Consider the following 23,774-nt stretch of genomic DNA (forward strand, 5'->3'; position numbering starts at 1 on the left):
ATGCCGAAGGCAGCACGTGAGCTGATTTTCAGTGGCACTCACACTGCCCAGGTCCTGGCCACCAATCCAGGGGGCTCTGCATTTTAATTTAATTTTAAATGAAGCTTCTTAAACATTTTAAAAACCTTATTTACTTTACATACAACAATAGTTTAGTTGTACATTATAGACTTATAGAAAGAGACCTTCTTAAAAAGGTTAAAATATGTTACTGGCATGAGAAACCTTAAAGTAGAGTGAATAAATGAAGACTCGGCACATCAATTCTGAAAGGTTGCCGACTCCTGTTCTAATCATTGACTTGGTGTTTGCAGTTGCCATGTATGCAGGTTTAAAGGTGATGGTCAGTGTGTTGTTTAAGGAGGACACAACATAGTATATAAAGAGGCCTGATTCCACTTCAAAAGTTTATTCTGGCCCTGGCCTCTCTCTTGTGACTTCCTAGAGGTTATAGCATTTCTGATCTGCCTCACTGGTTTTCTTAGCAGAATGACCCTGCTCATTTTGCTTCTCTTTGGCAGTCAGTTGCTCTGCTCCTGGGCTGTCTCTCCTCCAGTCGTGGAACCGCCATCTCTGTTACTTTCCCCTGCATGTAATGACTCTGCAGTAGAGGCAGCTGCAGATCTGGCTCTGCGCCAGATCAATGCCAACCAAAGAGAAGGCTACGTGCTCGGTCTCTATCGAATTTTCAGCGTCCAAGAACATCCCCAGGTAAGGAACCCACTCATTCTAGGGTAGTGTTTGTCCTGGGGAGGGAGGTATACTTTGTGCATAGTGTCCAGTTGCCCTAGCAATGTGGGTTTGAACCAGTGAATGCTCAGGAAGACATTTCACAAAGGCTGGGAATTAATTCTTATGTGTAGAAAATGTGAAGAGCTAAATTTTCCTAAGACTCTTAGAGCAGTGGCAACTTCACCCACAAATGAATGGAAATAATTTCACACGAGCAATTTAAAGCAAGTACGACAATTGGAAGCAGGAGGATCTGATTCTCTCTGGCCACGCACCTAGTACCATCATTGGCATCTGTCCAGTGGGAGTGAACCACCACCACTGTCATTTAATAACATTGCACACCCACTTGGCTCAGATGTACTTGCTTATACAAAGTGCAAAGCAATAGTGCAGGGGTAGGCAACCTATGCAACGTGCTGAAGGCGGTACGCGAGCTGATTTTCAGTGGCACTCACGCTGCCCGGGTCCTGGCCATGAGTCCGGGGGGCTCTGCATTTTAATTTAATTTTAAATGACGCTTCTAAACATTTTGAACCCTTATTTACTTTACATACAGCAATAATTTAGTTATATATTATAGACTATAGAGACCTTCTAAAAAGGTTAAAATGTATTACTGGCACACAAACCCTTAAATTAGAGTGAATGAAGACTCAGCACACCACTTCTGAAAGGCTGCCAACCCCTGCAATAGTGTATTGGGCCCAGGGAACTTTTTCACCTCATTGAAGACTGACTTGCCAAGAGAGCTTTGAAACCAGGTCACAGGTAAAAATCAGACTCGATTTAAAAATAAATGTAGATCTGAGGGAAAAGTATATCTCTGTGTGTGACTATTTTATTTATTATTGTTTGTATTGCAAAAATATGTAGGAGGCCCAGCCAGGATCAATATGGCCCCAGTATGTAAGGTGCTGTATAACCATGGTAGTAAGACTCCCTTCCTCTATTGCACACTGATATATCTGTGCACTCACTTGCATTGTTTAATGGCTATAGTGCAGTACCTGAACAGAAATTCCATTGCCAGATATTTAAAGATCTCCCACATCTACTAGGACTTCTCACTATTTCCTACCCACCAAGACACAGCTTCTCCAGCAACCCACACAGGAAGATGCCATGGTTAAATGTATCCACCAGTGATCAGGAACTGGGTCAATAAAGTTGCACACATATTCCACTGCTCGTTGAGCTAGATTCTCTACCCTTTGCACTGCTCAGGTGGCTCAAAATGACCAGAAAGCAACCATAATAGGTCAGCTGAGAGTTTCCCACTCGGAGTCACTCTCAGCTGGCATAGAACCAGCACAGCTATTACCAGTGCAACTCCCTGAACAGACTCCATCACAATCGGCATATCAGAGGTATGGTGTGGGTATGGCTAGAGCACAGTGCGCTCTGGCAATCCCCAGCTAAAGAATGGTCCACTGGGGCCTACTGCCAGATGACATAAATTAGAGCAGCCCCTAGGCTACTCTAATTGATGACAGGGCTGATGCAGATGTGCCATTAGGCACTTCCTCCCTGATGGGTCCATCCCCCTCCTCCTGTGCCAGGCATGTCTCAGCACAGGGGAGAATCTGGGCCTCCTTTTCAATATTGTCTCTCACTCACTTCCATTGCCTCTTCACACTTTACCTTTAAGGCATAGCTTGCATCCTGGTTTGTTTGGTTATTTTTACTGATTATTACTCTTTTATTTCTAAAAAATGTACAGAACGCGGTATATAAGAGCAAAATAGATCAACCAAACCCAGCAGCTGAGCCGAAAGCACAAACAGCACTACTGAGGCTGTATCACATTTGTGTCGCTGTGAAAATGGAACATACTGTGGGCATTCAAATAGGCCATGTTATTCAAAAATGTTAATAGATCTCATTGACACTTTTGTTCCTCAGAAAGAATTGAGAAACTTTTTCTTTGCCTAAGTTTTAAATCAGTGGAAAAGTCACACTCGCTCTTTCCCCCTCACTTTTGTGATCACTACCTATGATGAAAACATTTTCAATATACCTTCAGATTCAAATCTGCCTCTAACTGATTTGTGGCTTGATCCTACTCTAAGACATTTGCCATTGACTCAAATGGGAGTAGGACAGAGCCCTTCAATCACAAGAAATGATGATCAATGTACTTCAGTGACAGGTTTTTAACTAGATCTTGTCATCATTAGATATTGGAACATATTTACTTTTTTCTTTTACTGTTTTTAACAGTTCCCCTGTTCCCCTCAAGAGTTGCTGACCTGTGGTTGCCAATTCCCTTCTGGCTCCAAGACTGGTGGTGTCAGAGGTGAAAGTAAGCCGGTATGGTATGGTATAGCGTACCGGCAAGAGCCAGTACACAGCCAACCATACTGGCAGGGAGCAGCTTCCCCAGGCCAGCAATTTAAAAGGGCCCTGGACTCCTGGCAGTGGCCAGAGCCCCTGGCCCTTTAAATTGCTGCCAGAGCCCTGTGGTAGCCCCAGGGCTCCAGCAGTGATTTAAAGGGCCCATGGCTCCTGGCCGCCGCTACCACAGCCAGAGTTCCAGGCCCTTTAAATCGCTGCCGGAGCCACGGGGTAGCATTGGTGATTTAATGGGTCTGTGGATTTAAAGGCCCTGGCCCTTCTGCCTGAGGCCTCTCATCTTCTAGTTGAGACCACCCCGCCCCTTTCTCAGGACCCTGGCCCTGCATACGAGTAAGTCCCTTAAGTTACTTTCTCCCCTGGGTGGTGTTAGCATCAGCAGAATCAAAGCAAGGGATATGCCTGTGTAGAAAACAGAAATCAGGCATTATCCAATACTGAACAGATCTCAAAAGGTTCCTTCTTAATAATTTTATTTATGAGATAAAAAATAAGGGTATGAAATGCTCCATGATCTGCTCACCACTGAATAAATCCTGAACTAGCCTTTCCTCACTGGAGGCTGATGCATCTGAAAGTTAGTACATAAAACTGACATGGACTGTACAGTATACTCATAGCCCTTCTGTCTGTTAGAACTGGTCCAGTACTGGAGCTTGGGCAGGATAAGAGAAGGATTTTGGTTCAGTTTGATTGTATTTAAACACTTAAATATTCCTGAATTCCCCAAGCTTCAAAACTGTGTGATTCAGCAGAATGCGTGTGCAAAATACTTGGATGACTAATTTGGAAGCTCAAATACCAACTTCAGATTCTTTGTATATCCCTCCATTCCTATCTGCTCACCTGTGATATTCAGAAGAATGTTTTTCTAAGACAAGATATATTCAAAAATAATGAATCTGGCTCCCAAATGCTGCACACAGAGACAAAAAACACTGAAATTTGCAGAACTTGACAAATACTCTTTTACTGGTTCTACTGTCTGTCTAATCCAGTGGTTCTCAACCCGCAGCCCAAACAGCACACAGCTGTGGCCCATGTGACATCCTCAGGACCATACAGGTAATATATATATTGAGTGGACCAGCCCATATAACACATAGAGAGCTGAATATGCAGCCCACAAAGGTAAATCAGTTGAGAACCACTGGTCTAATCTGTAATCTAAATTAGCCACTAGCCATTACATTTTAAAGACGTGTGTCATTGCAGTGCCTAGGTGCCATGCACAAAGTAAAAGTCACATCTGATTTCATCCACAGAAGGACCAGCATTCTCTAATCCATGTGCACTACATCCATTGTCCTGAGGAGAACCATTGAGATGGTTTTCTTCCAGTGGAACATTTATAGCAGCAAATAAACATGATAGTGTATCTGTACAGTGATGGCAAAGCACAGGAGATGCCTGCAGTGCCTCTTTCCATAATAATAATACCTAGCTCTCATACAGCACTTTCCTTCAGTATCAGAGGGGTAGCCGTGTTAGTCTGGATCTGTAAAAGCAGCAAAGAATCCTGTGGCACCTTATAGACTAACAGACGTTTTGGAGCATGAGCTTTCGTGGGTGAATACATGCATGCATGCATCTGACGAAGTGGGTATTCACCCACGAAAGCTCATGCTCCAAAACGTCTGTTAGTCTATAAGGTGCCACAGGACTCTTTGCTGTTTTTCGTTCAGTGGATCTCCAAAGCACTTTACCAGAGAGATCAGTATCAATATCACATTTTACAGATGGGAAACTTGGGCACAGAGGAGGGAAATGACTTGTCCAAGGTCCCCCAGCAGGCCAGGGCCAAGCAAGGAATAGAATCTAGGTCTCCTGAGTCCCAGTCCAGTGCACTATCCTGTAGCATGCTTTTGATGTCATATGCCCCATGCATGCTAGGAAACTTCAACTTCAACAATGTACATTATTTACTGACACAACATACCTGTAGATAATTTTTTTGTTTTCACTAAAATTAGAACAGACCTAAATTTCAGCCAAACCATAAAGTTCTGTTAACTATTTTAAAAACAATTTCCCATTACCATGGTTCATCCTCATTCTTGGGTTCTGCTTGCATCAGAACAAGAAGTGTGAAAATAACTCAAAGAAAGGCTGTTCTTGCAATAATTCTGACCTCACTGAGGGCTGGAAGCATTAGACATATTTCAAGACAGCATGTTTTACAGGCCAGATCCTCAGCTGGTATATGCTGATTTACACTAGCTGAAGATTTGACCCACAACATTTCCAGCTTTTTTGAGGGTGCTTGTATGAACTTTTTGACATTTGTCTATCCCTCGTTGTTCTCTTTTCTTCGTGACGGGTGAAATTGTGACATAACCCCTTTTCTGCTGTGTTTAGAAAATCACTGGTTCTGTCTTCTATCTCACCTTGGATGTCGTAGAAACTGAATGCCATGTACTCAGCAGAAGGTTGTGGAAGAATTGTACGAACAGAGCTATGCATGAGACTGTAAGGATTTGTTTTATTTATTTATTTTTAGATTTAAGTGTACATGGGAGCGTGTGGCTCACGTACTATTGAAGGAAGCAAAGATCCTTGCACAGATGGTTTTTATAAGTTGCCAGCTGGTTAAAAATTTGTAACTTTTTAATACAAAATATTTGTAAAACATTTCCATGAAAATATTTCACTGTTTTCCAACCAGTTTATAAGAGTTCTCAAATTCAAAATTTCTACAATTTTTTTCCAACCAGATCTAATAAGCAGCTACTGGTAAATATGCATGTTTAGAATCTCTGTAAGGGTTTCTCTGAAAATAGCCTGACAAAGGCGAAATGAGAGAGACTCACTTTACTCATCTTAATGCTTTTTTTTGTTCTGACAATCTAACTAACTAAAGGCCTGAAAAAATAAAGAGAAAGAACAAACAACAAGTTAAGCCTCACAGATGCAGCAAGCAACCTGGGCTCTCTGCTAGAACCAGTCAACAATTTTTTGACAAAATATTTTCATGGGAAAGGAATTTTGCATGAAAGACTGTTTAGCATCTGATGAAAATATTCAGGTTTTGGTTAAAAACAAACAAACTAAAATGTTTGTTTTTTGTCAAGCAGTTTGTATTTTTTTAAACAAAAACCTGAAATTCAAAAATAAAAATTTCCTGACCATCACAGCAGCTCCTTTGGCAGTTAGAAGGAACTGATGGGCGGTTGGATTCCATCTCTTTTATACCTCTGGAGCCCTCCACAAAGGGAGAAACAGTGAAGGGTGAGTGGCTCCCAATGGACACTATTCATCAGAAGATTTCTGAAGCTCCCAGCACATGTGCCTTGATCCCACAAAGGGAAATTCTGAAGAGGCCACCTGAGCATTAACATTTAAAGTCACTGATAGGATGAACATACTGGGTAAGATTATTTTAATACTGCTGGTATAAACTGATTCTAAAGCCAGTGTAATCAACCCAGGCTCACTGTAGTGTGAGGGTGATCCTCCAGTGCCATAGAGCTGATGTACAGACTTTTATGCCACTCCCCTTCCTTGCTACCAACACAGCATGGAAAAGGGTCAGAATCATGGCTGGAAGATAGTGGGAGTGGGTGGGGCATTTCCACTGTGCTGAGCTCCAGCTGTTTTCAGATGGTTCTGTCTATACACCCCTAAAGGTCCCCAGTGGAGGGGGCAAAGCCCGGGAAAAGGAAATGTGCCAGTGCACCCCAGCAATCCCCAGCTGCCAGAAGAAGTGGGGGAGGCCGGGCAGCTAACTGGCAGTGTGCAGATGTAACACCAGCCCTATGATCAGGATGCTCCTTTGTGCTCCCTCTTCTCAGCTATATTTAGTGGTTAGCTGAGAATCTGAACCTACTGGTCAGATTCTAAACTGGTGCAAATGAGCATAGCTCCACTGAAGTCAATAGAATTATACCAGCAGAGGATCTGGCTTTTTATTTCTCAAAAGTCTTTTCAGGTGATAAACATGTTAATTCTCAACTGAACACTAATGCAAAATCTGTCTTTGTAAAGAATTATATAACTGTATGAAGAAGAATGCACTGTTTAGAGGCTCTGTGGCTACTGACAGGTTGCAAAACTAAATTCCGCCTACAGTCACAGCACATATTTATATTTCTTAAGGTTTTTGGGCAGTGTAAAGCAACCCTCTACATTAACAAGCCAAGGAGAATTGTTCACCTTCATAGCTATGAGTGCACTTTACAGCCAGGTATGTTATTCTTAATATGTTTCTTATAATAAAATATTGGGGGAGCATGGAAGGATTGCATGGAAACTTTTTAAAGACACCATAATAGAGACTCAACTTAAATGTATATCCAAAATTAAAACACACAGTAAGAGAATCAAAACAGAGCCACCATGGCTAAACAACAAAGTAAGACAAGCAGTGAGAGGCAAAAAGGCATCCTTTAAAAAGTAGAAGTTAAATCCTAGTGAGGAAAACACAAAGGCGCATAAACTCTGGCAAATGAAGTGTAAAAATATAATTAGAAAGGCCAAAAAAGAATTTGAAGAGTAACTAGCCAAAGACTCAGAAAGTAACAGCAAACAATTTTTTAAGTACATCAGAAGCAGGAAGCCTGCTAAACAAGCAGTGGGGCTACTGGACAATCAAGATGCTAAAGGAGCACTCAAGGATGATAAGGCCATTGCAGAGAAACTAAATGAATTCTTTGCATCGGTCTTCACAGCTGAGGATGTGAGGGAGATTTCTAAACCTGAGACATTTTTTTAGGTGACAAATCTGAGGAACTGTCCCAGACTGAGATGTCATTAGAGGAGGTTTTGGAACTAATTGATAAACTAAACAGTAATAAGTCACCAGGACCAGATGGTATTCACCTAAGAGTTCTGAAGGAACTCAAATGTGAAATTGCAGGACTACTAACCGTAGTCTGTAACCTATCATTTAAATCAGCTTCTGTACCAAATGACTGGAGGATAGCTAATGTGATGCCAATTCAGAAAGGGTTCCAGAGGTGATCCCGACAATTACAGGGCGGTAAGCCTGATTTCTGTACTGAGCAAATTGGTTGAAACGATAGTAAAGAACAAAATTGTCAGACACGTAGATAAACATAATTTGTTAGGGAAGAGTCAACATGGTTTTTGTAAAGGGAAATCATGCCTCACCAATCTACTAGAATTATCTGAGGGGGTCAACAAGCATGTAGATAAGGGGGATCCAGTGGATATAGTGTATTTAGATTTTCAGAAAGCCTTGACAAGGTCCCTCACCAAAGGCTCTTAAGCAAAGTGAGTAGTCATGGGATAAGAAGGAAGGTTCTCTCATGGACTAGTAACGGGTTAAAAGATAGGAAACAAAGGTTAGAAATAAATGGTCAGTTTTCAGAATGGAGAGAGATAAATAGTGGTGTCTCCCAGGGGTCTGTGCTGGGACCAGTCCTATTCAACATATTCATAAATGATCTGAGAAAAAGGAGTAAACAATGAGGTGTCAAAATTCACAGCTGATACAAAACTACTCAAGATACTTAAGTCCCAAGCAGACTGTGAAGAGCTACAAAAGGATCTCTCAAAACTGGGTGACTGGGCAACAAAATGGTGGACGAAATTCGGTGTTGATAAATGTAAAGTAATGCACATTGGAAAACATAATCTCAACTATATATATAAAATGATGGGGCCTAAATTAGCTGTTACCACTCAAGAAAGAGATCTTGGAGTCATTGTGGATGGTTCTCTGAAAACATCCACTCAATGTGCAGTGGCAGTCAAAAAAGTGAACAGAATGTTGGGAATCATCAAGAAAGGGATAGATAATAAGACAAAAAATATCATATTGCCGCTATATAAATCCATGGTTTGCCCACATCTTGAATAATACATGCAGATGTGGTCGCGCCATCTCAAAAAAGGTATATTGGAATTGGAAGAGGTTCAGAAAAGGGCAGCAAACATTATTAGGGGTATGGAACGGCTGCCATATGAGGAGAGATTAATAAGACTGGGATTTTTCAGCTTGGAAAAGAGGCGACTAAGGGGGAATATGTTAGAAGTCTATAAAATCATGACTGGTGTGGAGAAAGAAAACAAGGAAGTGTTATTTACTCCTCATAACACAAGAACGAGGGGCCACCAAATGAAATTAATAAGCAGTTCTTATGTTCTTAATGCTTAAAATAGAGCCCAGCAAATCTACAGATATCCAGGGACCATTTTTGTGGATCATGGATCAGATGCAGATACAAATTTTGTATCTGTGCAGGGCTCTACTTAAAATGTGGCTCTACTGTAACAAGTGACTGTAAAAATGGCATCATGGTGTTTCATGGTAATTTCCTCTCAATGGCATCTGCCCTACGTCACTTTCTCAGGGCAGAAGGATACAAGCTGTTGATATTGAGGACTTTTAGGACCAACATGGCAGAGCCGTAACAAGGAATTTTTGCACCCGAGGCAAGGGCCGGCTCCATGCCCTTCTGCGGCAATTCAGTGGTGGGTCGCTGAGTCCCTCTCACAAAGAAGGACCCGCCGCCGCAGTGCCGCTGAAGAATGAATGAAGCAGCAGCGGCAAATCGGCGGCAGGTCCTTTTAGTGGCAAGTCCTTCCCTCCGAGAGGGATTCAGAGACCCGCTGCCGAATTGCCGCCGAATAAGCGGCAGCAGTAGAGCTGCCACCGAAGTTCTGCTGATCACGGTAGAGCTGCGCCCCTTCGCTTTGCACGCCAGAGGCAAGTGCCTAACTCGCCTCGCCCTTGTTGCGGCACTGCAACGTGGGTACACATAACTAGACAGGTCCTGACTTTGAACTGAAAAGAGGATGAAGGACTTTTTACATGTGCATTTGGCATGGCACTCTGAATATGATGCAATTCCTTTGCATCGACACAGTTTCTTTCATCCAAGGACATCCAAATGCTTTACAAAAGCAGCTAAATATCATAATCCCAATTTTACTATTAGGGAAAGAGACTAAGCAGGGAGACAAAGCAATTTATCTAAGATCCTATAACTAGTTGGTGACAGAGTTGGGAGTAGAACCCTTTTCTCCTCATTCTCACTTTCCTGTTTTAACCACTAGACGCATTGTTTCTCATATTTCAGTTGAGATTATTGAATATTTCTGAAAAGCACCTAGCATGCTGCAGAAAAATGAAATGTATTATTATTATTTCCAGCATGTATCCTCTGGTAATCAATATGGCATGGGACAGCACTGGACATGGGATAGCAAACTCCCCCCAAATTATTAGTGTTATTTCATGATGTTTCTGCTAAACAAAAGTAGGTGGGATCCTTCACCCATATTCAGGCAAAACTTCCATTTATGTCACTCTCTTCAGGGGTTTTTTTCACATTTTTGTTTTTCTGCGGGAAATCCATCAGGATGATGCCACAAGAGCTTTGGAGAGACCAACTTCCCAGGATCTCTTCGTTCCCGTTGGAGCATCTGCCTTGATAGACTTTTCACACTAGAGATGAGTCCAAGCCAAAACCACAGATATAACACTCCTGATCTTTGCCAGTGTCTGTATCTAGATCTGACCTTCACAACTGACTCTTAGGTCTATAATGGGCTGAATCAAACACCCAGATTGGAACATTAGGGTTTGGGCTCATCTATTGACATTTCTCAATAAGTTACAAACTCTGGGTTTGATATGCCCCCATTGATGCAGGGGGTGCAAATTGCCAACAGGGACCACAGCCCTCTGTGAGGGGGGATGATGTGTATGTATGGGGTGCATGGGAGGCACCCCCAAGGGAAATGCAAGGGGTGTTGCACCACTATCTTCTCTGCCGTTTCCAGGAGGAGAAATAAACTTTAAAGTGCATCTGGTGCTCTAAGGGAGACTTGGTGATGGAGACTGCCAATTAGATCCTCTGGGTGCTCTGGCTATATGCCCTTCCCTGGCCAGAGCTGCACACTTTAAGGGCTTTCTTTGGTTGGCTGCCAAGCAGAGCAGGGATTCTGAGCCCTTTGTGCCATTGCAACCTCTCTCTAAGCAGTGGGGTGGGGAACTCTGAGGCAAAAGCCATCAGAGTCACCAGAGTAGTGGTTCTCAACCCACAGGCTGCTTGCAGCCCAACCAGCACACAGCTGCAACCCATGTGACAGTCTCAGGACCATACTGGTAGAAAATATATTGTGTAGATGCAGTCCACATAACACATAGAGCTGCATATGTGGCCCACAATTGTAAATAGGTTGAGAACCACTGCTCCAGAGTGACAGTGTTTGGCAAGGGGGCGAGCTGAAGAGGTGGATTTGTGGGGGTTGATTCGTGGAGGGTGTGTGTCACATGACAGTTCAACTACTAGGCAATGGCTATAAGCTTTGTATCAAATATTGTTGTTTGAAATGCCAAGGGCATGTGTGGGGCGGGGCTTGAAGCCCTAAGAAATAAATAAGCACGAAATATGCACACCAACCTGCCTACTTATCTATAGCTGTCAATGGAACTGTAGTGTTTTGAAACCTATCTTATCAACGTGTATTTGTTATTTTCTACAAAGTTCCATCAAGCTCATTTTTAAGGATTTGCCCTGACTGTCCAGTCCCTGGCTGTCCAACGGAGCCCAAGTATCTGGAAACTGCTGTTGTGAGCCTGGCCAAATTCAACAAGGAAAGTCAGCAAGTTCATCATTTTTCTGTCCTCAATGTTACCAAAGCTTCAATGCAGGTAAGGCTGAGATTCATATAGCCCACTTTAGACCCCGGAAAGCGTTGATACAACTGCTGCACTTTTTACAAGTTGCTCTATCAGGTGCAAAGATGGGCTTTAGCACCAACAGTTGGTTCAGGATAGGATTCTGAACCCTTCAAAGTTTGAGGCTGTGTAGATCTGTGGCTTTGATTCATCTTATTATAGAGAGAAGAGCCATTTACAAAATTCAGAGCTAGTTTGAACTCCATAGTCATTGTCCCTGCTGGCAATTTGCCCCTGGGCTTTTGATTCAGGCCTACCTCTAACAAAAGGCCCAGATGATAAAGTATTTAGTGTAGCATAGAGATCCCTCTCTGTGCACACCTGCAACTCACCAAATAAGCTTAAACATAATTTAAAATATCATTGCACAGTGAGGAGGTGCTATTTATCAGTGTCCTGGTTAATTCCATGTGTTCCTCACAATTATATCTTGCCTCTCTAAAATTCGTTTCAACTGGATAGTCTTCACTCTCTATCTGTAACAGCTGTGTAGTGTTACTCATAGACTTTAAGGTCAGAAGGAACCATCATGGTCATCTTAGTCAGACTTTTTGCATATTGCAGGCCACACTGTGTGCTGTTTACATTTTTCCATTTTTCAACCCAGAAGTGGCTGCATTTCAGGACAGGGTCAAGTGATACCTATAGATAAAAAGTTGGTTGAGCCACAATGAAGATCTTTGGATGAAAGTCTCTGTGTAAATATCAAGTATTAATAGTATTTTAAAGAAAAAAAGCATTTTAATCTAATTTCAGCTTTGACTGATGCATGAGCTAGAGTGATAGTTCAGTGACAATTCTGGAAAAAAGGTGAGGATCAGGCTGTAGGGCAGCATTCAGAGAATATGGAAAATATATTCTCCTGCAATACAGCTAACAAACTCAGAAGTCTAACCCTACTCCTTCTGTTGTTCATGGGAATTTTGCATTCAACGCAAAAGGTGCAGGACTGGGATTATGAATTTCTTTTCCTCTTGCTGGCAAATTTGCAAAGGTTAAAATTAACAGTCAATGCTCTCTCTCTCTCTCTCTTCTCATACAAAACTTTGACAGTGGGTCGTTGGTCCTTCACACTTTGCAGAGTTTACAATTCAGGAGACATCCTGCTCCAAAAATGAATCCATTGCTGATGTCTCCAAGTGCAAGCCCCTCTCATCTGAATTGGCTGTAAGTAATTCTGTTTGCAGAAATACATAACTTTGTGGATATTATGATTTTTGCATTAAGCATTTTGCATATCATCTTCTGTTTTTCTTCTTTATGAACGTGATCCAAAGCCCACTGAAGTCAATGGGAGTCTTTTCATTGACTTCACTGGACTTTGGATCAAGCCCTATATAAGATTATTATTTATTATTTATATTAATGTAGAACCTCCGAGCTCTAGTCATGCATTAGGATCCCATTGTGCTAGGGGCTGGACAAACAGAACTGAAAACAGTTTCTGCTCAAATTGTTTACAGTTTAAGACAAGTATCCCAGATAAAGTTCTGGATAACTGTCCAGAAGTGTATGAACATGAATGGCACAGAAAAATACAGTACAGAATGAGCAAAGTAGCTAGTGCTTTGCAAAAGTTATTAGTTCTCAAGGGCTTCTTCAGTACAAGCAGCCACAAATAATGAATTATAAAGAATACATAAAAGTATATGTACATTGTGCTCAAGAAGTCAAATATAGAAAACCTTTAGAAATTAGAAAAAGGAACTTGGAGACATCTGAAAGGTTAAATTAACACATTAGCCAATCGGTTCTGTTCTCTTAACCTTGGCCTGCACTGAGATTAGAACTGTACTGCCTACCAGTATGTGTAAATCTAGGGCTTGTCTACATGGCACTGTAATTCAGACTACAGGGGTGTGAACTGTAGAGAGCTCTAACGTGTTGCGATCTCATTGCCCCATGTAGACCCTGCTGGCATGAACTAAAAGGCAGCTAGTTTGCACTGATGTAGTCCCATTCCAAACAGGACTGCATTCACATGCACTAGGTACCTTTTAGTTCACACCAGCAGGATCCACATGAAGAAGTTCGAGAGCAGCACATCAGAACACTCTACAGTTCAGACCCCTGTAGTCAGAACTGTGGCACCATGTAGACAAGCCCACAGTTGTTACTATCAGTATTCTACCAAGTATCAGAGGGGTAGCCGTGTTAGTCTGAATCTGTAAAAGCAGCAAACAGTCCTGTGGCACCTTATAGACCAGGGGTCGGCAACCTATGGCACACGTGCCAAAGATGCCACGCGAGCCGATTTTTAATGGTGCGCTGGAGCCTGCCGGGACTCCAGAATGCCATTAAAAATCCTGCCCAGCCCGGCCCGCTCTCCTCTCCCTCTGCTCCCCCCGCGGGGGCAGTGAGCAGAAGCATAGCCGTGCGCATGGGATGGGCAAATGGCCCCACTCTCCCGACGCGGCAAGCCGCAGGGTCCACGCTCCTGGGCCAGAGCGCTGGGCCAAGCGCAGCAAGCTGCCAGCCCCTCTCCCACCTTCTCCCCTCCCCTGGAGCCCTGTCGCCGCACGCGCAGCGCTCTGGGGGTTGGGGCTGCACACTCCCGCAGGGAAGTGTTTGGCTCTGCGGGGAGGCAGAAATGCTCCTCGTTCAATCGGAGCTCTGCCGCCGCGTGCACAGCGCTCTGAGGGGCGGGGCTGTGTGCTCCCACGGAGCAGCGTATCTAGCTCTGCGTGGAGCCTCATGGTAAGGAGTCCAGGGCCATGGGGGTTTGGATAAGGGATGGAGGCAGTCAGGGGACAGGGAGTAGGGGGGGTTGGATGGGGGGTGGGATCCCGGGGTGGGATCCCAGGGGAGGGTGGCAAAGGGCAGGGGTCTCTGGAGGGGGCAGTCAGGGAGCAGGGGGGGTTGCATGGGGCATGGGAGTCCCGGGGTTTGTGGGAGGGCAGGAGGGGGCTAGGGGTCAGGGCAGTCAGAGGACTGGGAGCAAGGAGGGTCCTGAGGGGAGCAGTTAGGGTGGGGGGGTCTCTAGAGGGGGGTGTCAGGGGACAAGGAGCTGGGGTGGGGGGTTGGATGAGTTGGGAGTTCTGGGGGTCCTGTCAGGAGGCAGGGGTGTGGAGAGGGGTTGGGGCAGGCTGGGAGCAGTGGGGGTTGGATGGGTTGGAAGTTCTGAGGGTCCTGTCGGGGGGTGGGGAGTGGTTGGATAGGCATGGGAGTCCCAGGGGTCTGGCTGGGGCTGGGGGTGTGGATAAGGATCGGGGCAGTCAGGGGACAGTTAGGGGGTAGGATCCAGTCAGGGGACAAGGAACAGGGAGGCTTAGATAGGGGGTGGGGTCCTGGGAGGCAGTTGGGCGCAGGGGTCCCAGGAGGGGGTAGTGAGGGGACAAGGAGCAGGGAGTTGGGAGTTCTTAAGGGGGCAGTCACCAGCCCTCTCCCCTGAGCCCTGACCCCCCTACACACACACCCCGTCCTCTGCCCTGAGCCTCACACCCATGCACACCCCCCAGGCCTCTGCCCTGAGCCCTGTACCTCCCTCATATATACCCAGCCCTCTGCTTGACTCCTTCATCCCTCCCCCTCGCACAACCCTAGCCCTGACTCTGGCAGCCCCCCACATACCCAGCCCCCCTTCTGCCCTGACACCTGCACCCTCCCCACATACTCAGCCCCCAGCCCTGACTCTAGCCCTCTGCCCCCAACCGTCTGCCATGATTCTTGCACCCCCCCACATCCCCAGCCCCCCCACACCCCATGCACCCGCCACATCCCCACCCCCACCCAGAGCACCAAATGGGAGCTCCTGCACCCCCCCCTCACATTCCCACCTGCACCCCTCGCATCAAATGGGAGCTGCCCAGGTAAGTGCACCACACCTGAACCTCCTGCCCCAACCCTCAGCCCCCTCCCTCATTCTAACTCCTGGCCACACCCTTCACCCTCAGCTCTGTGGTCAGTTCACTCCCACCCTCAGCTCAGTGCAGAGAGAGGAAGAGAATGGCCAGAACCAGGGAGAAGGTAGGTACCCACTATATGTGGGCAGGGCCGGGACCCCAGACCGGAACTGGGCTGAGCGGGATCCTGGCTGGCAGGAGCCGGCGGATGGAACCCCTGAGCGGCAGTGGGCTGAGCCGCTCAGCCTACTGCCAGACGGGGGTCCCGGATGCTGGCCCCACACAGCCCACTGCTGGTCTGGGGTTGGCTGCCAGACCCTTGCCAGCCGGGGTCCCAGCCACAGGCCTCGCTCAGCCCGCTGCCGGCCTCGGTGAACAGAACCCCAGACCAGCAGCGGGCTGAGCGGGCCGGCGGCGTAAGATCAACATTTTAATTTCATTTTAAATGAAGCTTCTTTAACATTTTGAAAACCTTGTTTATTTTACAATACAACACTAGTTTAGTTATAAAATATAGAGATTTATCGAGAGAGACCTTCTAAAAAACATTAAAATGTATTACCGGCATGCGAAATCTTAAATTAGAGTGAATTAATGAAGACTCGGCACAGCACTTCTGAAAGGCTGCCGACCCCTGTTATAGACTAACAGACGTATTGGAGCATGAGCTTTCGTGGGTGAATACCCACTTCGTCGGATGCATGGTATTCTACCAAGGTTTCCTTGATAAGTGTGAACAGAGATTTTTTTCTCTGAGACCTGTAATCTAATACTCTTTTATAGGCCTGGCCTCTAATGGCATTTTCTGAAAACGTCCCCTATCACCAAAGCATTTCCACACTGGTAATAACAACAGAGTTAGTGTAGATGGTGCACAGGCAGCTGTCAGCATTTTTATCCTCATGTCATCTAATCCTACTCAGAGATAACAAAAAAATCATCTGGGAAATCTGTCCTCCTAGGTAACTTTGCCAGCACAAAAATCAAAAGTTTGCACTAGCTATACATCTGTATTTGTGGCGCTAAATCTGGTTGGACTTTCATAATCTCCTATTTTATAATCTTAAAATCTAAATATTAGTGATGCAATGTGGTTTGATGTTCACTTTTCCTAATTAGCCATTTCTTTTTCCAGCATACTGGTCTCTGCAAAGGCACTGTAATAGATAGTCAAATTGATCATCATCAGTTTGTCAGCATATCCTGCGAAATTTATGATCCACAGGTATGTCTCCATCCAACTAAAAGTTTGCGAAAAGTTCCTTTATAAAATAAAATTGGAATGAATAACGTCTGATCATTCTGTGTTAGGATTATTCACACAGTCCATGTGCCCGCGACCTCACTGCTATTGTTATTCAAGCTAGCTAGATCAAAGTTAGCTCAGATATGTTTACCCGTGCTGCAGTCACACCTCAGATTGCAGTGTAGACATACCCATAGTCATTAAACCAAGCTGTATCCCAAACGCTTTACAAAGCAAATACATTTACAAAACTAAAGCAAGAATCATAATAATAATAGCACGAGAGTGAAATTAAGAAATAGCTGAATTACCCTGCTTCCAAACAAGAGTAATCTCCCCTGTGTACTGCAGCTGCTTTGCTTGTCTACCACAGGAGTTTTAACTAATGCATTTGCATCAATGGCTGGCACTGACAGCTGGAATTCAGATGGATCCTGAGTAGAGACTAGGTCTGAGCCTTTCTTTATATCAGAGAAAGGTTTTTACGTAGCTCTAATATATGCATGTATTTGCTGTTTGCCAATTTAGGCTCCTGCCCTTGGAGAACGGGAGCAGCACCCTGGCCGTAGATCTCAAAAACCCGATCAAGATGACGATGAAAGCCATGAACATCGTCACCACCATAGAAGGAAGGAGAACCAGCACCCCCACAAGCATGAGCATAAGCAAGGGCATGGACATGAGCATCGGCATCCTTCCCCTTCTGAAGCCAGTCACTTCTCCCCACATCTGGAAAAAACAGTGGGTTGGGTTAAAGTTCTCCCTCCTAAAGAGGAGCATGTGTCTCTCCACACCTTACCAGAAAATCAGAAGGAACATATAGATGGAAAGCCTGTTCCCCCGGAGAAGGCAAACCCAGTGCCAGCCCCTTCAGACACACATGGTGTCGCTGATGTGAAAAAGCTTCAGACAGACACGTCAGAAGGAAAGCCAGGCTTGACCAAGCCTGCTACTGGCCCAGCCATTCTCCCTTTCCCTGAAGGTCCTTTGCAATCAGATGCATGCCCAGGAGAGCCCAAGTTTGTTAATTTTATCATCCTCCCTTTGCTTCCCAGAAACCCTGTCAAAATAGCAGTATCACCATGACAAACTGTGACTGAATAAAGTTCATGTTTCCTATTGGCGTGTAAAAACTTTCAATAAATAAAATTTTCTTTACAGTTATGTTCTCTCGTGTTGTGTTGACTTACAGTGATCTTAGGGACTGGTTAAGATAAAGAATTTTATTAGGCATTTTCCAGCAAGAGAATTTTGGGTCAAACACTGGCTTTTCCCTACAGGGTAGAGCATTAGTGAAGGGCAGTTGTAGAGCAGTGACCAAGGCATGGTAGCCTGAAGAAGGCAGAATGCTGGACAGATACAGTCCGAATGTCTCAGGAAAGAGCATACTAAGCAACATCTATTGCCACCTTGAAAAGGTGCAGGTTGAGTTCCCCTAACATCTGTTAGTGGATGCTAGCAGGAGTCCAAGTTGGACAGCACCCTGGCTAGTCTCAACATTACTGCGCACAGACCTTTGAGCATGTGAAACCTGGGCATGCTAGCTATTCAGTGTTCCAGAAACACTAGTGGCAGAACACTGGCTGAGTATGGCAATAGTCTGTAAATAGGGAAGAAGATCCTGTTATGGTGTATCATCTGGTGCTAAAAACTAGGGTTCTTTTGATGATTTCCAGCTTAACTCCTCCATAATAACACCGGCAGTCCAAGCTGAGAGTTTCAAAGCAATCTAAGGGATTTAGACACACATTTGGAAGAGATGTGCCTAAATCCTTTAGACTGCTCTGAAACTCATAACCCCAATTCTCCATTGCCTGGCATCTTGTGCCACCACTTACACTTGGGCAAAATAGTGTAAAACGTTTTATTTGCACAGATGTCTTGACACAAGGTTCAAGTTGGCCCCAAGTATTCAAAACCTTCGTGCTTTACTAACTCTGTCATGCAGAAAAAATGGTTTGTTAATCTATTTCACCAAAGGCAGACACAGCCAATGGACAAATATAAATGAAAGAGAAGACAGGAGAAAGAAAAGGAAAAATAAAAGAGAACTCTTGTTGTGGCCAGGTAGAAGGGAGATGGTTTTGACTGCTAATAGATAAGAGGAAAGCCACAGTTTCTTTCTCTAGTTATAAGCAGACCTTTGTATATTTCCCAGAAAAAGCAAAAATAGCAATATTTTACCTTTTCTCCAATTTTGCAGGCTGCTGAGTCACCAGGACTCCTCAAACCTAAGTTGTTTTGCTATTTCCCTTTTCACTGAATCATCAGGCATTGGCAGTATTTTTTTCTGATTGGTTTTCAAGTCTATCAACATGATTTACCAAATTTACCAGTTGATCAGTTTATTCTATTAAAGTTTCTAAAGGTCACTCTTCTGAGTAGGGACTGCAAGATTAGGCTCTAAGTTTGGACTCTGGTGATGTGAGGATTCAGTGCATGTCCTCAAACAGAATTCCATTAGCTTCTGGGGAGAGCTCGTCAGCTTTGCTGAACCAAAGGACAATGGCAGTGGAACAGCAGCCTGTGATGGGGACAGTAGTTTGCAAAAGGATTTTTTCTCCCTCCTCCCTAGTCTTCCTTATATCATTTCGCTTTTGCTATTTTTAGGATGTAGCCTATTTCAGGAAACATTTCATCATCTGAATGCCTAGGGCCTGATTCAGATCTGAACAGAAACAAAGACTCTCAATTGAGTCCAATCACCTCTGTCTTTAAACACTAGAGAGGAGGATTAAATGCTGTCAAAGCCTCTTGGGGCAGCAATAACACCAACAGCTAAGAACACCGTTTCTCATCCCCTCTTATTTTCACTGGGATTTAGCCTGGTAGCAAATGATGTTCAGGTTAGGATGACTCAGTCAGAGCATGCTAAATACAGTTCTGCTGCCCTTTACTCATACAATACAGATAACATCTCGTTACCCCTGTATTCAGTAATAAAGTGAATCGTAACCCCAAAACAGACAAAACTGATCCCTTTGGCAAAGCAGCTTTGTCTCCTGAACACCTAGTAGAATAGGCATGTCCACACAAATACGGAGTGATCCTGAAAGCTTTTCTCCCAGTTCACCACTAGATGTCAGGGGAAAGCTCATTCAGATCCTGCTTAGATCTGTAAAAACATCAGGGGGGTAAACACCAGAGATGGTGAAGAGCTATTTAAGCTAAAGGACAATGTGGGCACAAGAAAAAAAAGGCTGTAAATCAGCCATGAATAAGTTAAGGCTGGAAATTAGAAGGTTTCCCACCTTCAGAGGAGTGAGATTCTGGAACAGTTGTCCAATAGGACTCCTGGAACAAACAACCTAACTAGTTTTAAGATGCAGCTTGATATGCTTATGGAAGGATAATATGATGGAGTTGCTTGCAATAGAGGACTAGACTTGGTAACCCAGGAAGTCCCTTCCAGTCCTATGCCTTATGTTCTTATGTGATAAAGTGTTTTGACTGTCTATGATATTTTGGATAAACAGATAGGAAACACACACATTCCTCTCAATACATCTGCCACAACCCTTCGTATCTTGAAAGGTACAGAAGAATCTATTCCTGCAGCAACTCAAATAGGATGGGGTTACTGACTGGACTGAACTCTACCTTGCACACACATCTCTGAAGGTTACATGGGGTTTTGCAGAAATGCAGAAGGGTGACAGGGAGTGCTATTCATTTATGTTCTTAGATAGCCTGCACCTTTGGTGGCCAGTGTAGCATCTTAGAGTCATGGCCTCACTCCTTCCTTGCCCATTTTGGTGTGGCCTGTGCCCTAGGTGGTACTTGTTGAGAGCAGTTCCTGCACTCAGGAGAGAGCACCAGGGACTGCAGTTGTATCTGGTGCCTTGATGTGGGGCAGAGTGGAGGAGGCCCCACTTGGGAAAAGTCCAACCACAATCTGGTCTGAAATGTTTATTCTTGGGGACGGGGGTGGCATGCACATGTTACATGGACACTGTGTCTCACTCAGGAACGGAGAGCCAACGGCTGATGAACTCCAGTGCATTGGGCATTGTCAATTAACATTTTCAAGGTTTTGTCCCTAAATACACAGTCTGTAGGAACACAGGATGAAGTTGTCAGTGACAATCTGAGCCTGCTGGACATCTATAGGAAGAAGCTATAATGGAAAAGCCAATTATTTCTTTAGCTTTTTCAGTTACCCCCATCTCAGTACTGCCACCCCTAAGTGTTCAGAAATCATGAGTCAGGCCCCTAACATCCTGAGACTGGCTTCAAAATCATGAGATCTTTAAAAAATAGTAAATGCAGAATTCTTGTTATTTGCCTTCTCAGTTCTGAGCCTTCGGGTTACATTCACTTCATATTTTCAAGCTTGTCTCTGCAATCATGAGGGTGAGAAACGTAACTATTTTTCTAGTGAAAGCAGAGATTCTCATGCATTCTCTTGATTCTAGCACCTGGGGCTTTAAGAAAAACACCAAACATTGCAAGAATTGTGATAAAAATCACAAGAGTTGGCAGTTCTTCATTCTATAAGTCCATTACAATATGGATGGACCTAACTAAAAGGGGTCCTGTTGTCTGTACCAGCAAGTTCTGTTTTGGACTGTGTTCCTGTCATCTAAATAAACCTTCTGTTTTACTGGCTGGCTGAGAGTCGCGGTGAATCACAGGAAGCCGGGGGTACTGGGCCTAGTCTCCCCATACACTCCGTGACACACCCTCATGCCCCAGTTAACTCCCCTGATCCTGAAAAGGCCTGAGTGAACAGGTGAGCCTTGCAGCATGTCCTAAAGGTCACCAAACTTGGATTCTGGTGGACCGACGAAGGTAACAATTACAGTCAAGTATGCTTCCCCACTGAGAACAGGGGCTATCCTCCCTGACATAAACACACATTGAAACCACGGAGCTGTTTGCTTGAATTTCTCAGATGAAGACAAGCATTACACTACTACATGGGGGAAAGGCCTTCTCAGAAGAAGCCAAAACCCATACCATTAAGCCAGAGACTCACATTAGCTTTAGCAACGCAAATCCACTGGTCTAAGGTAAATAGACTCTAGAGGATAGTTTTCTAAAACCACATGGGGAAGTAATTTTGCTTGTGCATTGACTAGATGAAGTGTGTGAGTGCATTGGGGCATGTGCTTTATTTTTAAATGCTGTGACGGATGTGCAGTAGGTTATGAAGATAATGGTACATTTACACATGCACGTTTGCATGGAGGTTTTTGCAAGCCCTCAGAAATCTGCTGCACACTGATGTTTGGGGGGAGGGATAGCTCACTGGTTTGAGCATTGGCCTGCTAAACCCAGGGTTGTGAGCTCACTCCTTAAGAGGGCCATTTAGGGATCTGGGGCAAAAATCTGTCTGGGGATTGGTCCTGCTTTGAGCAGGGGGTTGGACTAGAACCTCCTGAGGTCCCTTCCAACCCTGATATTCTATGATTCTACATACTTCTCCTCTCAGAATAGGAGTCCACATTGTAGTCACCTGTTTGCTCTGATTTCAGGCATATGCCTACATGTTATATACATGGAAGTTATTCAAGTTCTGATCATCCCCTATGTGGGAAAATCTCATGTCAGAGGCAGAAAACTCTACAAGGTTCCCCTATTGATTATTCCTTCAAGACAGTAGGGTTTGCTCCCATAAATATGAAGCATCCCTCACAAGTTACATCAGGACTGTCTGGGTGAGGTCCTGTGCCTTGAAGCTGTCTCCAGGGCTTTTGTCTCCTTCTTGTCTCAGTAGCAATGTGACTCCAATAGTCTCAGCACCATGGACTCTCCTGTCACCCCTTGCCATATAATCCCACTTGAAGGGATCCAAAGCACCAAGTTGGAGCAAGCCAAAGTTAATGATTCAATGAGTATTAACTTTGGGGTAGAATTCCTGTGGGTTTGAGGGGAATAACACACAGAGAGCTACCATCCATGTACAAATGCCTGCCTGCAGAATGGTCAGGTGGAGTGCACAGGAAGCCAGGAATAATGCCACTGAGGCAGCTGTCTCTTTTTCATGCCTCCTAAGAGAAGATCCATCAAATTTTCATCCAATGTATTAACTGGTATAATATTTTTTCTCCCTATAGTGGCTGGAGCTTTCTGCTCATTTGGATTATTGCACTGTGTTCCTTTGCCAAGTAAATCATTCTAAAGATTTAAAGTGTCGCTGTCACATATATTAATATTAGTACTTGTAAAGTATAGTAAAGCACTTTTTAGATTACAATTTTTTTATTGTTTTGCACAATGTGGCCAATGTTTTAAAAAGTGAACTCTGTTTCTGGCTGCCTGGTTTTCCACAGATTCATTAAAGCCAGAGAAGACCATTAAGATAATCTAGTCTGACCTCATGTATAACATAGGCCAGAGAATTTCATCAATCAATTCCTGCATCAAGACTATAATTTCTGATTAAGCAAGAGCATATATTTTACAAAGACATCCAATCTCGATTTAAAGTCTTTATGAGATGGAGAAGCAACCACATCCCTTGGCAAGATATTCCAATGCCTAATTACCAGGACTGTCAATTAATCACAGTTAACTCACGCAATTAACTGAAAAAAATTAATCACGATTTAAAAAATTAATTGCGATTAATTGCACTGTTAAACAATAGAATACCAATTGAAATTTAAATATTTTTGGTTGTTTTTCTACATTTCCAAATATATCAGTTTCAACACAGAATATGAAGTGTACAGTGCTCACTTTATATTATTTTGATTACAAATATTTGCACTGTGAAAATGATAAACAAAAGAAATAGTACTTTTCAATTCATCTCATATTAGTACTGCAGTGTGATCTCTTTATCATGAAAGTGCAACCTACAAATGTAGATTTTTTTTTGGTTACATAACTGCATTCAAAAAAAAAAAAACCAAAGTAAAACTTTAGCGCCTACAAGTCCACTCAATCCTATTTCTTGTTCAGCCAATGGCTAGGAGAAACAAGTTTATTTACATTTATGGGA

The 23,774-nt window shown here is 43.9% G+C and overlaps 1 protein-coding gene across 1 annotated transcript; it reads left to right on the top strand.

Moving 5' to 3' along the window:
* The first annotated feature begins 489 nt into the window (after positions 1 to 489).
* FETUB (fetuin B) lies at positions 490 to 17,911 on the top strand. Its single transcript, XM_030575665.1, has 7 exons — positions 490 to 711; positions 5,446 to 5,556; positions 7,183 to 7,270; positions 11,544 to 11,710; positions 12,791 to 12,904; positions 16,715 to 16,804; positions 17,354 to 17,911. The coding sequence occupies exons 1-7, from the start codon at positions 490 to 492 to the stop codon at positions 17,909 to 17,911; spliced, it is 1,350 nt and encodes a 449-aa protein (XP_030431525.1).
* Positions 17,912 to 23,774: the final 5,863 nt, after the last annotated feature.

The sequence above is a fragment of the Gopherus evgoodei genome, chromosome 9 (assembly GCF_007399415.2).
Source record: "Gopherus evgoodei ecotype Sinaloan lineage chromosome 9, rGopEvg1_v1.p, whole genome shotgun sequence".
Classification (NCBI taxonomy): Eukaryota; Metazoa; Chordata; order Testudines; family Testudinidae; genus Gopherus; species Gopherus evgoodei.